The 15,507-nt window shown below is 28.9% G+C and overlaps 1 protein-coding gene across 1 annotated transcript in view; it reads right to left on the minus strand.

Annotated features, from left to right (window-relative positions):
• Positions 1 to 1,613: 1,613 nt before the first annotated feature.
• The window catches only part of LOC119666393 (Ig-like and fibronectin type-III domain-containing protein 2), a 34,123-nt gene continuing 20,229 nt past the window's right edge, over positions 1,614 to 15,507 (minus strand). Inside the window, exons 15-18 of the mRNA XM_038075675.1 lie at positions 10,352 to 10,590; positions 9,939 to 10,095; positions 8,536 to 8,561; positions 1,614 to 1,919 (exon numbers count right to left, since the gene is read on the minus strand). Coding sequence (XP_037931603.1) covers positions 1,905 to 1,919; positions 8,536 to 8,561; positions 9,939 to 10,095; positions 10,352 to 10,590 — 437 coding nt within the window. The 3' untranslated portion in view covers positions 1,614 to 1,904. The remainder of the gene's footprint in view (positions 1,920 to 8,535; positions 8,562 to 9,938; positions 10,096 to 10,351; positions 10,591 to 15,507) is intronic.

Here is a 15,507-nt window from a genome sequence, read left to right on the forward strand (position 1 = left end):
CCAGCATTCAATTATTATGTGCAAATCAACAAATATGTTTTTTGGACCTAACGGATGATAATTTCATTATGGAAGAGATGCTTCAGTAGAGTTTATACAGCATAAACATATAACTTGTTGTAGTACATGTAGGTAAAATTATCAATTGGACGCAAATATTTCGAATTGATTAACGTTATAAAAGAAAACTCGTTTAAGGTATTAAAATGAGTCCATACCGAAGTCATTTCATACCAAAATCAGTCCACACCGAAATCATTCTGTAACAATTATTTGATCAATCTAATTTCGGAATACTTATATTACATTTAATGGGACCCACTTTCAAGAAGACAAATCAAATTTTAATTGGTTTTTAATGTTAGTTTATCTTGCCGAAAGTGACGCGTCTTTATCACGAAATGATGCTACTTAAAAGTTTGGCGGATTCGAATAGCAGAGAAAAGACAAGAACAAAAATTTAATTGTTTTAATTTAATTGTTTTTATTCAAAATTATCATTTTGAATATTTCTTATGTTGAATTATATATTTATGTTATAATAACATATAATTTAATTAATTATAAAATAATTAATATATATAATTCAATTAATTAAAATATAAAAAATTTTTATTGTTGTAGTTTATTACTATTTCAAAAACTCTCTATATATAAAAAGTATTTCTTCATAAGCTTAAATTTATATATGATGAATAAATTATTTTGTATAGAAAATGAGTATGTGATATAAAATTACAACAATATCTTCCTTATATTGAATGCATTGAATTCTTATATGTATAACCTTACAATTTTTTTTAAGTATTGACAACTACCCATCATTAGTCGTGTTCGTATATATATTTTGAACTTAATTTCTCGTACATTAGAACTACTAATCATACGTAACTTTAAATGAATATACAAAATCATTTCTTACCGGTTAATAATAATTTACTTTTAAATCTTACATAAATCATTTTTGCGAGCTTCCTTTGAGCTCGGGGTCGTCAACGACCGTTAGTGGCGTCTCAAGTCGCTGACGGTCAACGCTGCCATTGTGTGAAAAGCACATATTTTTTAAACCTATTGCAAAGAGCAATAACCCAAATAACTGTAGGGTCACCCAAATCATTAAAAATATTTAAACAACGTCCTTACCCTTTCAGTGCTAGCAAACAATATTAATATACAAGACTTTTCTCATAAAAATATCCATTCACTCAAAAGAGCCTTCTCATTGCAATTCCGTTTGATTTATTCCAGTTATTTTATTTCCCGCCATAAATAATTAACCTTCCATAACTAAAACTTCATTTTGTTAATTGCATTGTTTATTAAAGCCGAAATTAGCTTTGCGTTTAATAAAAACATTATTCATCATGTTTTTTTATTCTGTGGTATTCTGCACTATATAAAATAGTTCCATTAACTTTATTTACATAAATCTTATATTTACACATAATGGCTTTTTTACGCATTACAACATGCAAAGCATCATAACAATTAATTTTACACATATTCCACATTAATACACGATTACATTACATTTTTATATACCATATATATATGCTTTATACTAATATATGTATCTATATGTAAACAGATGTATATTGAAATATATCCTATGTTCTATAAAAAAAACTCCATAAACAGAAAGAGTAGCAGAAACAAATCATTTTGGTAGTAAATAACAAAATCATAATCGTAACGGCGAAGAAAAACAGAAGCTTTTTTTAATTTATATTCAAAGTGTGCATTGAAATATAATAACATAGACTCACGCAAGGACCTTGGCCCTTGCTTTTGGCTGGACCTCATGTCCTTTGTTTTATGCTGGCTAATTCACGCATTCATTGTTCGTTCGCTTACCCGCTGACTTGTATCTTAGCCAAAAGACTAATTGCGTATGGCACTGGTAATTAAAAGTCGTAAGCCTGCAAAAATAAAAGGACGAAATATAAGAAATAAGAAAACATTACATGCAAAATTTCAAATTTGACGCAAAGAAATGATGCTTTGCCTTAGATGAATAAATTCATTATGAGAAACATAAAAACTCATAAAATTTTCTGCATAAATCATAATCTTATCCTTTACACACGCAGAATATTAAATATATTAAGTTTGCACTTCTAGTTTGGTCATTCAATTTATGGCTCACACAATACTTAACCTTTAGATAAACTATGAATTTAATCAACAAATTATATATATATATTAATGTCAATGTGCATACACAATATATTGTCAATATTATTGACAATTACAATAATCCAACACTAAAAATACAGCGAAATCTGATAAACACAAGCAGATACAAAGACATCACATCCATCATTTTATAAAGCCCCATATTCAGTTATTCTTAGTGTGACTTAAACTGTCCACAGATATAATAGAGTTAAGGTTATGAATCACCAACTCAAACATCTGCATATCAACACATCAACATACACAAAAAAACAGATACCTATTGCAACCATGAACAACTTACTTACATACTTACTGTTGTCTTCTTCTCCTTGTGGAGCATAGGGCCCCTGCCATAGATAAGCCTAACTCTATTGAGTGATTTGTGGTTTATATAATTACAGTTACGATTTGCATTATGGAGTTCTCTATCTATAGTTCTGCGCTATGTTTGTGCTGATGCGACAGGACTTCTAGACTCTTGGAGGTTTCATCTGAGTGCTGTTCTTGCAATATGTTCTCGCAAGTCTTCGAAGTATGTGACCAATCCATCGCTACTTGCTTCGACCAATCTAAATTGGAACGCTTTTTTGCTGTGTATGGCTCCACAGGTCTTAATTACTTATTCTTTCAGCCATTTTATACCAAGTAGTCTGCGCAAGCACTTATTTATGAAAGTCTATATTTTTGATACAATTCTAAATCTTCAAAATGTCTACTGTATTCCAAATTTTCCGTTCATTCAACCACTCATAACTTCATCTAGGCGGAGATAAAATAAGCGACAAATAACATCCCTGTCACAATCCAGTATGAACTTCAAATGGTTCTGACAGCAGACCGGTGTGCAGAATTCGACATTTGAAATTGTTGTCCATGGCTTTGACTATATTGATTATTTTCGATGGTAGACCTCTGCGCAATAGATAATCTCTATATATAATCTCTGTTAATACTATCTAACGCTTTTTGAAATCAATAAACAATGCATATAAAGAAGTACGAACAACTACCTTTTAACAACACTCTATGGCAATCAAAAGTATATGTCAAGGATTTTGAAAAAGTATTCTACCTTGACAGTTTAATAATCACTGGCGGAGGACCTAAAATAGATTTTGCACTGTGAGGATTAGTAATCACAAAAAATATCAAAACTCATACGAATCCAACGTCAAACCACTTCTACTTTTTGACATCAAAACTTGAAAATAATATATACTGAAAACCACAAATGTTTTTAAACAAATGTGTTTAAAATAATTTTTCACGCCTTTTAGTCTTGTGTTATCTCTAATAATAATCTATCGGACTTGACAAACAACATTATGATCTAATAAAAATCATTAATAAAAATAGAAATAGATGTGGATATAATACTTCTTACAAAGATAGAAGAACAAAATCACAAACATGATTTTTAGGTACAATCCGAATGGTTAAAGAGATTTAGTTTTCACCTTATAAGCGGATAAAGAGCGTCAGAGTATCAAGAGTAACTTTAATCTTTCCTTTTTCTTTTTATAGACTTTATATATTTTGTGAATATTTTCTTTTAGAGACTAACATAATAAGTACTTGAAACTTAAAACTATTTAATAATATTACAAAATTATGTTACATGTCAACACTTACTAGCTACTACCATATAATAAGTAAATCTTATTTTACGGGCCTCTACTGTACATTATTGGGCTAAGAGAATAGAAAGACTGGTATATGTTCCGTGAATAGGCGGTCCATTGAACATTATTGGGCTAGAAGAATAGAAAGGCAGGTATATATTCCGTGAAGAGGCGATTTGAGGATCATATATTCTTGCTAGAAGAAAAAAAAAATGAAAAATGTGATAAAAACAATAATAATAAAAAATAAAGTAGGGTTAGTTTTGACTTCTGTCAGTGAGGTGTAATCTTTTGGATCTTGAGTGTCTTACCGTAAAAGCAAGTTTCGTGACGAAAGGTTTATTTTAGGTATAAAGTTAGGTATTTTTATGAAACTTTTAAGAATTCCGATTTTATTGTAGGCAACATACTTGAAGGCCATTGTTAGTTAAATGTTTTAAGAATATATTTAAAACAATCTTTTTATACTACTAGAATCATGGAAACAATTTTTAAGATTATTTCAAATTTAAATTTTTGAATAGAAACTATTGCTTTGTTATTATGTTGAAGTTGTTTTGAGCTAGTGCACTTAAGCACTTATACTCTTTTTTAACTCGAGGTATTTGCAAGAAGTATTTTGAACAGCATTAAATCACAACAACAAAATTGTATTATTTATTAATTATTTAAATTTGGATAATGGGTTTTTGGTAATACTCTAAACAGCTGTATGGTCAGCTAAAACTTCAATTAATTATTAAATAATGAAATTTTGTTTTTGTAAAATAAAATATGTTGTTCAAAATATCTCTGTATATTATATTATTAATATTATTAATATATTATTAATATATTATTAATATTATTTCATATGCAAATTTTAAATACATAATGAAAAACTTTATATCGTTAATATAACATATAAGAATATAACATATTCCTCACATCTGTGAGGAAATAAATTTTTTTAAATAAAGTAATAAAAAAAAATATGAAAATGGATATATTGGTTGTTTGTTGTAGCTGTAAAAATTTTTCCTCAGCTCATACTCAACGTTAATTAAATGTGCTATAGACTATATACTATCGAAAACAGTGTTGGCCAATCTTTCTCATAATTACTTCTAACTGTGTTTCTTGCCAGTTAGGCCTCTGGCATCGCATAGTATAATCATAGCTTAGCATGGTAGACAAATGTTATACTATTTATTTTGTCTTTTATTGGTTGAAGTTAGGCACTAATATCATTTATACCGGGAAAAAAGTCTATAGTACTTATAAATTATGATTTATATCGTTTCGTTCTAGTCTGTCAAAAATAATAATTAGACTCAACGGATCTCCTTAGCTTCATCTCAAAACTGATAATGTAAGAAGTTGAATTATAAGGGCATCATGATGGGCATTAGTTGAATCTAAGTGATACTGTTAATGTTCGTATCAACACATGCCTTTTAAACTTATGCTGATCTAAAAATAATGAATGCTGATTCAGATCTAATAACAGATTTTTACCAAACCAATCCACTCTAGGAAACATGGTCGACACTTGTTGATACCTGCTTAATACCTTAAAGGTCGTGTTTGCCACTGAATTATTTTTTATTTTTTGCTTAAACCATATTTATTTTTGAAAAATATTTTCAATATATAATCTAATCTACTCTTTCCTCTCTTGTTAAGTAATTTTAATGCATTTCTAACATTAGGGGTATTCAGGCAACTGATTAGTTGCTTAGTAGTTGATTACAACAAAAATTTGCACACAAAAATGAAACTAAGCAGAGAATCAACTATTTCGGTGATTCTCAGATTAGTACAAATTTGATTAATAGTGCTACCAATACCAAGTGTCGTAATAATAACTTAAAATGAACTTTAGTATAGGAATTTGTTAGCTGTCTCTCTCAGCTGTTTGTATTGTGTGTAAACAATTTTGCAAACACAAATATGTTTCACTTTTGCTGTTGATGCGAGTGCTGCCAAGGCATTTTCACACAACAAACTAATCAGATTACGCATTTTGGGTCGTTCAAGCAACTGATTAACATCAAAATGCTAAATTTTTTTTATATGAAGTTTTTGAATAAACTAAGCAACGAATCAGTTGCCTGAATACCCCTATTAATTGTGATACTATTAAAATTAAGTTGTGCATGGCTAGTTTGTCAAATAACAATCAGTTAATCAAACCATTATGGTAAATATTCTTTAATTTGATTTCTAGTATAGTCCGAATATTAATATGGTTGCTAGAAATCAATTTTCATGAACATTTTCTTTTCCTTTATCTTAAAAAAAACCCTTCTATTTTCTTATTAAAAAAACTTATTAATCTTTAAATGGTTATATATTTTTTTTGTTTCTTTATATTATATCAATACCTCATTTTATTATAAATCGTTTTCGCTAAGGAACTTTCTATCTATCGCATGCCATTTTCTCGTAATCAACATCTGAAGTGAGCTGCTTACTGATTTTCCTTTAAAAGCGCACAAACTTATTTATTATTATTCTTAAGCTCTAACAAATTTGTGCTTGCGAAGGCAGATACTTATAGTAAATCAAGCATCCTTGCATTTAATGGTGCATTCTTATCGAATTAAATTCATTATTGATATTACGATTTGGTTAATGCATATTTACTTCATGTCAAAAGAAACGCAAGTTGCACCAAAAGCAATAGTGCAAGTGCATCAATGTTATTGAAGTTATCCTCGAGAATAGTAATCAAGGAAAATTATCTTGGGGTGATATGATAATTCAATTTCTGTTATTGTATTAAAATTGTTAGTAGAAATGAAACACAAAAATTGAAGTATTAAAATATTATAACAATTTGAAAAATATGTTTAAATCTATTTTCTTGACTTGATGTGCAAAGAGGTATATATTTTCATATACTAGATTAACCAGGTCGTTGTTGCAAAACTAAACGTAACTAAATTGAAATTTCGTTCAAACATTTATTTCAATATATTGTTTGGGTGTGAAGTACAACATCATTTATATATTTTTTACAATACCATCCACAGATCCATTTGAGGATATTTTCGAATACCTATTAGCACAAAGTTAGCAATAGTTTGCAAAAACGGATTTGCAAAAATTTTACAACTGATTTTCACTACTCAATTTTCATAAAGGAACTCAATGCTATAAAAATGATATGTTGAAGAAGTGTTGAGAGTGATATGATTTAAGAGAGATAATTTTTTCTGCTTATACTTTTTTTTGGAACGACAGAAATTTCTCCACAATATCTCACCAAGAAAGCTCTTTTATTTTTATTATAAATATTATAGTAGTCCTGAAGATAGGAATTATGACTATACACATGAGTCTGGAACATGTTGTCATACCATTAAGGTATTTGTCTCATTTCCCCAAACATTCTGGCAGTCTTTACATAACTTATTCTTACTGTGCCCCTTTAAAAAATATTGGTAAATTTTTTTTCCCTTTAGGTTTGTTTTGTCGGCTAAAATATTTAGTATTTGTAACCATTTTACTTAATAGAAACTATTGTATTGTATTGTTAGCTAAATATTTAATTAATATAAACTAATAAAATTTTGTTGCAATTCACTACATAATTTTTGAAATTTTTTACTTCCGCCTGAACACGGAATTGCTTTCAGAAAAAGTCAATATTTCCCCTGTCCCCAAGATCACCGCCAGAGTTCTTTTATCTGCAGTCTCCAAGTCCGTGACGATATATGCTGCCCATGTGTGAACGCATAACGAAAAATGCACATAGGCTGTCAAACTTACGCATTTGCCGTGATTACTGTACAGTACCGGATGACGCTGCAGTAGTATTGGGTGGACGTATGAAAATAGATTTTGAAACGCTCAGACCCAGAGACAGTTTTTTCCTGCGCTGTCGTCTACAGATTAGTGAAACTGACTAATCGCTGTCAGATTCTTATTTAAAAATAAGAAACAAATACCTTAATGAATGGCAACATCGTAAGGGGTCATTCCCAAAAATTCCCAAAAGATAGACGCACTTGCTAATTTCAAATATAAAAATTTGGATCAGTCGAGAAACTGGATACTTGGAATACTTGTTACTAAACACAATTTGCAACAGGGCATGAATACTTCCGTGAATTTAAGGTTAAGGCTGGCAAGTAATCTGTATTGCCAGTTTTGTCCACATAAAATTGAGCGCCCCGAACATATACATAGAAACTGTATAAGATTCGTAGATACTCGGCAAAATCTAGAGACATTAATCGCGAAAGCCAACCCTTCTTCCCTTGTAAAGCAGATGTTGACAGACACTGAAGAGTGAAACCTCTACAAGTGCATAATCTTTAGAACAGCAAACAAAAGCGGACGAAGTACCTAGTACGCAATCAGAGTAAAAGGAAGCTAATTGCTCTTCTAAACTGTTCTGTGAAGGAACAATTTAATTAGTCGCAGTGATCTCCAGGATTTTGATCTGAATATGTAGGGACTTTTTAGTCCGTAGACATGCATGCCTAAATGGTATCTTTGCAAATTATATCTTTAGAAGATTTTTCCTCCAGGTTTGATACCTACATTAAGAAGCAGTGACCTATTGGTTTTTACAGTTCTACAGTCTCTTCAATTAAAAAATCTACATGTATGTATATATATTTTATCTTTAACTATTTCGAAACATTTTGTAGGGTGTCCCTATTGTAGTGTTGATCCTTTCTAATATTTTTCATTTTATTGTTAATAAAGCAATAATTTTAAAGCAAACTTTTTTTTTACTTACCCAGTGAACCTTGACACGTAATGAGTCTGTTCGGTTGTTTATTGTTTTGGTTGTTGTTGTTGTTTTTATTGGCAATTAACGTGTTTGTTAGTTTTTTTTTTATAGAAATTAATTATGTGGTTTATTGGTGCGGGCCGCATAAAAATTAAATTAATTTTTATTAGTGAAATAATAAATAAACTTTTTTTCTGTTAGAGAAACTAAATTAAAACAATTAACTGAGCTTTTTTGTTTTTTTAATTAAATTACATTTACATTTTTTATTTTTTATTTTTACGTTTTTATTTATTTAATTTCTTTTTTACAATTAAGCTAGTATATAACTAATTTTATTTAACTAAGGGAAGGATAATTTGTTCATGTGCTTGAAAAATTATATTTACAAACATTACATTACATACAATATACAAATAATATTTCGACTTACAATACCAATTTTAATATTAAGATATTTTTAGCAGATAAGTTTGAGTGTACAAAGATGCAAGATTAAATCTTAATTAAGTGGAATTTACAAAATACAAGTACAGATATTCTTTCTGAATTTAAAATTAGAAATTTAATTATTTAGTCAAGTAGTTACCATTGAATAGCTGTACTTTATACACTTAACTCATTTGCTTTCAACTAATGCAGTTATAATAAATTTAAGTTGCACTTAATTATCCTTCTCCAAATGCACTTGCACACTCAAAACGCTTTTAAGGACTACGGTGCACTCACAGAAGATTTCAATTAAATTTATATATATTTATATATATTATGTAAAAATTTACACACTAACCTAATAAATACTTCATGTTTACAGCATAAAACACTTTTAGTGTTAAACATTAAAAATAATAAAAAAAAGTAGAAAATAGAAAATAGAAAACAGAAAATAAAAAGAAAAAGAAAAAGAAAATACTAAATAGAACCAATAAAACAAAAACCAAAGATATGTTAAGAAGTGTGTATGTTAAGGAGTATAATCCTGTCAAGCTTATAAGAGTGCAGAATTACACTTCAACATTTACAAAAAAAAAAAAACAACAAAAAACACTACAGCGAATATACACAAACCAAATAAAAATAAAAATAAAAATAAAATACAAATAAAAATAAAAGTTAAAATGGAAATAAAAGTCATAATAAAATTACCAAAATTGACACATCAGATACATTTTTTGGGGTTAATACTACCAACCATACAGGATAACGAGCATAAAGAAGTAATGTACAAATACGTTTACAAACATAATTACATATACATAAAAGCATAAATCAAGGCTTCTAGTTTCAGCTTTTAGCTTATCTGCTACATATATTTGTATATAATATATTTAGTTTTTTTTTGTTCTTTTTGGATTTTTATATTTGTAATATTTTTGGCATTTATGGCACAAGTTTTTTAAATCCAGCACCTTCTTGGCCAAGTTTGAGCTCTTCATAAATTGTGGGATTTACTTCTTTGCATTGGGTTGAGTGCGCATCTGTGCTGTTGATGCCATCTGTGACATCGCGCGTTGGTGGCTGTGAGGTGGTGCCGCTATTTGTTATGGCTGATGTCACAGTAGGTAACTACCGGAAGTTGGAAAAAAGATTCGTATAAATTGGAATGTATAAATACAAACATACAATAAACATTGAAGGGTATTTGGCATGTTAGCGTAATACACAAATACACAGTTGAGATTAAAATAAAAAAAAATCAAAAAAAAAAAATATAAAAAAATAAAAATGAACTTTTTTTCCACATGAAAACGTAATAATTCCAAGTACCTTTACATGTTTATTTGGTATTTAACATAAAAAACCCTTAATCCTCTCTACTCACCTGCACTTGTTCCAGACCACGAGTGTATGTGGGATTTTCAAAAGCTACACCATTGCCAGCTATCTTACCGTTTGCTCGATGGCGTCGATAGAATATTATGGCTGCTGCTGCCAGCAATATTGCCAATATGCTGGCAATAATGCCGCTGATTGTGCCAACAGCATGCGAATATGTTGTCGCTGATGTGACATGATTATCACCGAGTGTGAATTTGATGGGTTCTGTTAAGACACTGGCACCTTTCGAGAGCAAAAAAAAAAAAAACGAACATAATTGATTTTAAATGTTAACTGAATAATTTATATGTCATTAAATATAAGTACTTCCACATTTGTGAAATAATTTGATTATTAAGATCTACCACACATAAATAATCAAAATTTAATCTTGACTTGAATAGTCAATAAATATAAAGATCAAATATTGTATAATAGTGTGTGGTTGGTATTAATAAACAAATTATTTCACAAATGTCTATTTACATATCATTTAAATCATCATTATTAATAATTACCATTAATAAATAATAAATTATGAATTTAATATTCATAATGAGTAATAAATTATAAATTTATAATTTTAATTAACTATTAAGACACAATCAAAGAAATAAAACTTAATTTCTTTTGAATCTATTTTTTTATAACAACCTGTCAGGTATGAATGACTATAAGTAATATTTATTAATAAAAATTGTCATAATAATTAAAACAATAATAATTAAAATAATAATTAAAATAGAAAAATCTCAAATAGTAAATATCGTATATTGTTATAAGATTGTATATATAGAAAGTCGTAATTGATTATGATATAATATCGGAAGTAATGATAATGATAGGATAATGATTAGATAATGAAAGTCTTCTAACACTAAAATCAAATTATATATGTCGAAAATTATAAGAATTATCAAAAGATTATAAGTATTATAAAAAAAAGCTACGAGAAATCGAAATGCAAGGAGCTAGGTATGTAATGGAAAGTTAAGTGACTCTTTCGAATCTACTACAGGTACTAAACAACAATGCATCCCCTCGCCGTTGTTATTTATCATAGTTATAGACTGGGATTTCAATTAAAGGCTTTAGAGTATGAATTAGAAACATGCCTCGTAACAAAAGCAAGTAAAGCGAAACTAACAGTGAAATTTGTAAATCGTTTACAGAATTTCTGTCACAGAATAAAGATAGATGAAAATCATTTGTTGTATCCTTAAGCTCCTAATGGAGTATGGAATAAATAATATTATGTCGGAAATAGAATTTGAAGGAGAATATTTAAAATAGTTGCATATAAAGTACAAGGGGGGCTTTGAAATTTTTCCAAATAAATATTTTTAAATAAAGTTTGACCTATTTTTTAAAATCCTCTCCTTAGATGAGTCTCTATGTCCGCGGTTTATTGAAAATGCACTTTTAATTAGTTAAGCAGAATTTAGTGATGTGTGGAGATATCTAATGAGAAAAATTCAGAAATTATAAAGAATGAATGGGTTGCTTATTAACATTCTTCGCCTCGCTTTAAATGGGACTCGCTTTACCTTTTTAAATAGTAAAAGGTAATGCCTGATTAATTCGTTGTCTTTCAAGTGATTTGTTTGAAATTTAAATAAACTAAATATTTATGCTATAGTAAATTATATATTATTGCTTATTGATTTTTTTGTTTATATACTTGAGATTTACTAAACGTCATATTTTGCATAATTTTTCATTGATTTTTGGTACCTATAAAATTATGCCATTTGAAATAAAATTTGGCGATATAGTTCACGTATTTTATTTACCAAATTTCATTTCTCTATTTGTTATAGTTTTTAAGATATTAAAATAAATGTAAAAGTTTAATATGTTTGGACCTAAATTTCGATGGGTTTCGGTATTCCAATTGGGCTTAAAAATGGTTTATAATTTTAATGGTCAAGTAATTTTAAATCTGACACATATTCTAACGCCTATACTCGTATTAATTTCACGTTGTTTTCTTTGAGTAATCTTGATTTATTTATATATTGGTGTAGTTAATTGGTAACATAGGAATTGCATTATTTATAGTCGAGATGCACAATAATAGTGAAAATTTATTAAAGAAATTCGAAAGAAATTACTACAATTACTCAGTCGAGGTAATTCACTCTAACAAGAGTTTTATTGAATTGTAATAAGAAGTTATTACAGATGTATAGTTCAAAGCTCAGCATATCATCTTAACAGAATATATAATGCATTTGACTTAACAGAATGCAATTCTGAATTAGTGTAAGTATCTACAGAAGCAAACAATTTCAGAGTTCTGTCTTTGATAGATATACTTTTGCATACTCTTGACTCTCAAGTCTTTTCGTATATTTTCATTTTTGACGTACCATACCATAAAGCTTTTTGCATACATTTCAATTTCATTTCAGTTTAAAAATATAAAGAAGTAATTTCTGTAACATATGTAGGTAGTATCTAGTGTTGGCGGGCTTAGACTACGCATAGATCTGCTTGATCTGTAACGATACCCGACAACAGTCCATAAAGGCCATCTAGTGACAGTTCACATCACTCAAGATTTGTGTGTCATTTACAATTTTAGAAAATAGTTTACTCCGATGTCAGAGACAAACTTCATCCCCTCCAAACTGGTGGGTTCAAACACCTATATATAACACAATAACCTAGTATATAACTTATTAAGACTTCGTTACTTTAAATAAAAAACAATTTTTTTTTTAAATTAATAAATTTATTATGATGTATGAAATTCTATAATACAAGTCAATGTACTTTCATAACTTTTAAAGCTTTTCGAGTTTCTTCTTATAGTAGAAATTGATTTGGCAGTTTTACTTAAACATTTGCTCAATATTTTAAGAGTTTCACAAGACGCCATCTATACGTCGGTAGTAGAACTAATACTGTAAGGCCATTTTTAAACAAACTTCATCTATTATGAGAACATATCTATCATTCTTTGTTTACAAGTCACTTAAGGATGACGTGTCAATGTATTTTTTATCAAGAGAAAAAATTAAACATCATGCGGTAAATAAATGCTTCATAAAAAAGATTTAATAGCAATGAAACTTCATATCGATATGGTAGCGATAACGAATCTATGACACGCGTGCCACGAGTAGCAGTTATGAAAATTTCTCTAACACGCACGCTATCCCTATTAGTGAGTATAGCGATGACGAACCAAAGCACGCGTGCCATAAGTGACACGTATGTAAATGTCTGTAGTACACTATTCTCATTAGTAATAGGCACGTGTGGTCAAAAATATAACTAACTTCTGATTTTGAAATTTTAAAACACTTTATTGATATATGACCTAGAGCTCACCTCGAGCTTAATAACAAAATTCTAAAATTTGGACGTGATTATATATAGGTTAGCCTTCAGTGCGTTAGCAGTATCTGCTTCCTTGTAAATTGACTAACTTAATTAAAACTGTTTATACAAAGGTCTATATGACCTATCTATCTAAAGAATTGTCAATCTGAAGAATGTCTAAAAATAGCTTAATCTGTGCTTAAGAAGTTTAATAGCTTCTGGTCTAATATGCTGGGCAAAAATCGTCGGAAATATATAGGGTATGAAAACTGCATAAACACCTGAAACCTTTACAAAAATACAGAAAAGTTTAAAAGCCTGTTAATTAGCCAAGAAGTATTTAATAGATTTTTTTGGGTTCTTCTGGTATAGTGAGCTATAATTTAAGTCAATTTTTTGATTTCATAGGTAAGTGTTTAGAAGCAGGTCATAATTCCTATAAAATTTAAAGCTTAAAGACCGAGAACTCGCATGGATCTATAAGACCTTTATCGATGTCAGATTAGGGTTTTTAAAAGCAGTTAATGATGATACACATAATCATAACAATTCACAGCGAATTTTTAACTTCGCTGAACTTCATCCAAGTTCAGAAACTACCAAAAACTTATAACCGCAAAAATTTTTAACAAGTTTTAGAGAAAGCCGGGGAAAAACATATAAGATCCTAGAGTAGAATGTTCATGAGAGACAAATTTACTAATAATGTAACAAGCAAGTTTTTAAGTAAACATCTATTGCGTTAGAGAAGGTGGCGTTGTATATCGTTTTATCCTTATTGTTGAAACAGGGACCCACCCTCATCATCGTCCAACAAAATAAGAAGTTAAAAGTCAGAATCATGTTTGTGTTCAAAAAGTATTTTAAAAGTAGTAACTATCAGTGTTTTGGAATGTAAAAATAATTTTGTTTATAGATTGTCTCAAATGGAAAATAAGTTTTTCTGCATTGGTTATTCCTTATAAATGAACTACACTTAGACTTACCACTGATGTTTGGAGTCCAAACAAGAGGCCAATAATAATCTTCTTCGAAGAAATTCGTGTTCACACCATGATTGAGAAAATGTTTGCAGACAATCATAGTTTATAATTTTAACCTTTTGTTCTGACTGGATGCAATAACTCCAAATGTTATTAGACTATCTTCAAGATAGTTTAAAATTTATCTTCAAGATAGTTTAAAATTTATAATATTAACTTTTTAGATTAATTGGATTCAAAAACTCTAACTAAAAGGGCCGTTTTGTTGTCAAAAATATAACTATTTTCCATCAAGACAGATTTAACTATATCTGATCTTGATACGGATTAAAGTTGGATCACCATATGATATTGAATCATCATATATAGAGTACAATAGTTTATAAATGGATACCGTGTCACGAACAGCCAATGTACGATCTTACCAAATACTAACATATTATTAATTAAGTAAAGTAAAATGATTACTTTTACTAACACTTTGTTTGCAGAGATTATTACTAAATACACTAACTGGATCTTCACAGAAAGTGCTTTAAAAGTCCACCCCTTTACATTGAAGATCCGGTGACTTTTATTACCATTTTGTATGTTAAGGGTCTTACAGAAAGTGCTTGTAAGACTTTATGTAAAAGTCCACCTACATATTTCCATAGTAGATTCGGTAAATGCAAAGCTTGGATCTCTTTGACTATTAATTACATATTTAAATTAAAACTCATATATTGTCTTATGAATGACTTTCTCTCATATTAAACATTATTTCACAAAAACGCGTTTTTGATTTAAAATTTATAAAGGATTAAATAATTTTCTGAACTTCCATTTGTGAATACATCAAAGAGAC

The sequence above is a fragment of the Teleopsis dalmanni genome, chromosome 1 (genome assembly GCF_002237135.1).
Source record: "Teleopsis dalmanni isolate 2A chromosome 1, ASM223713v2, whole genome shotgun sequence".
NCBI classification, from domain to species: domain Eukaryota; kingdom Metazoa; phylum Arthropoda; class Insecta; order Diptera; family Diopsidae; genus Teleopsis; species Teleopsis dalmanni.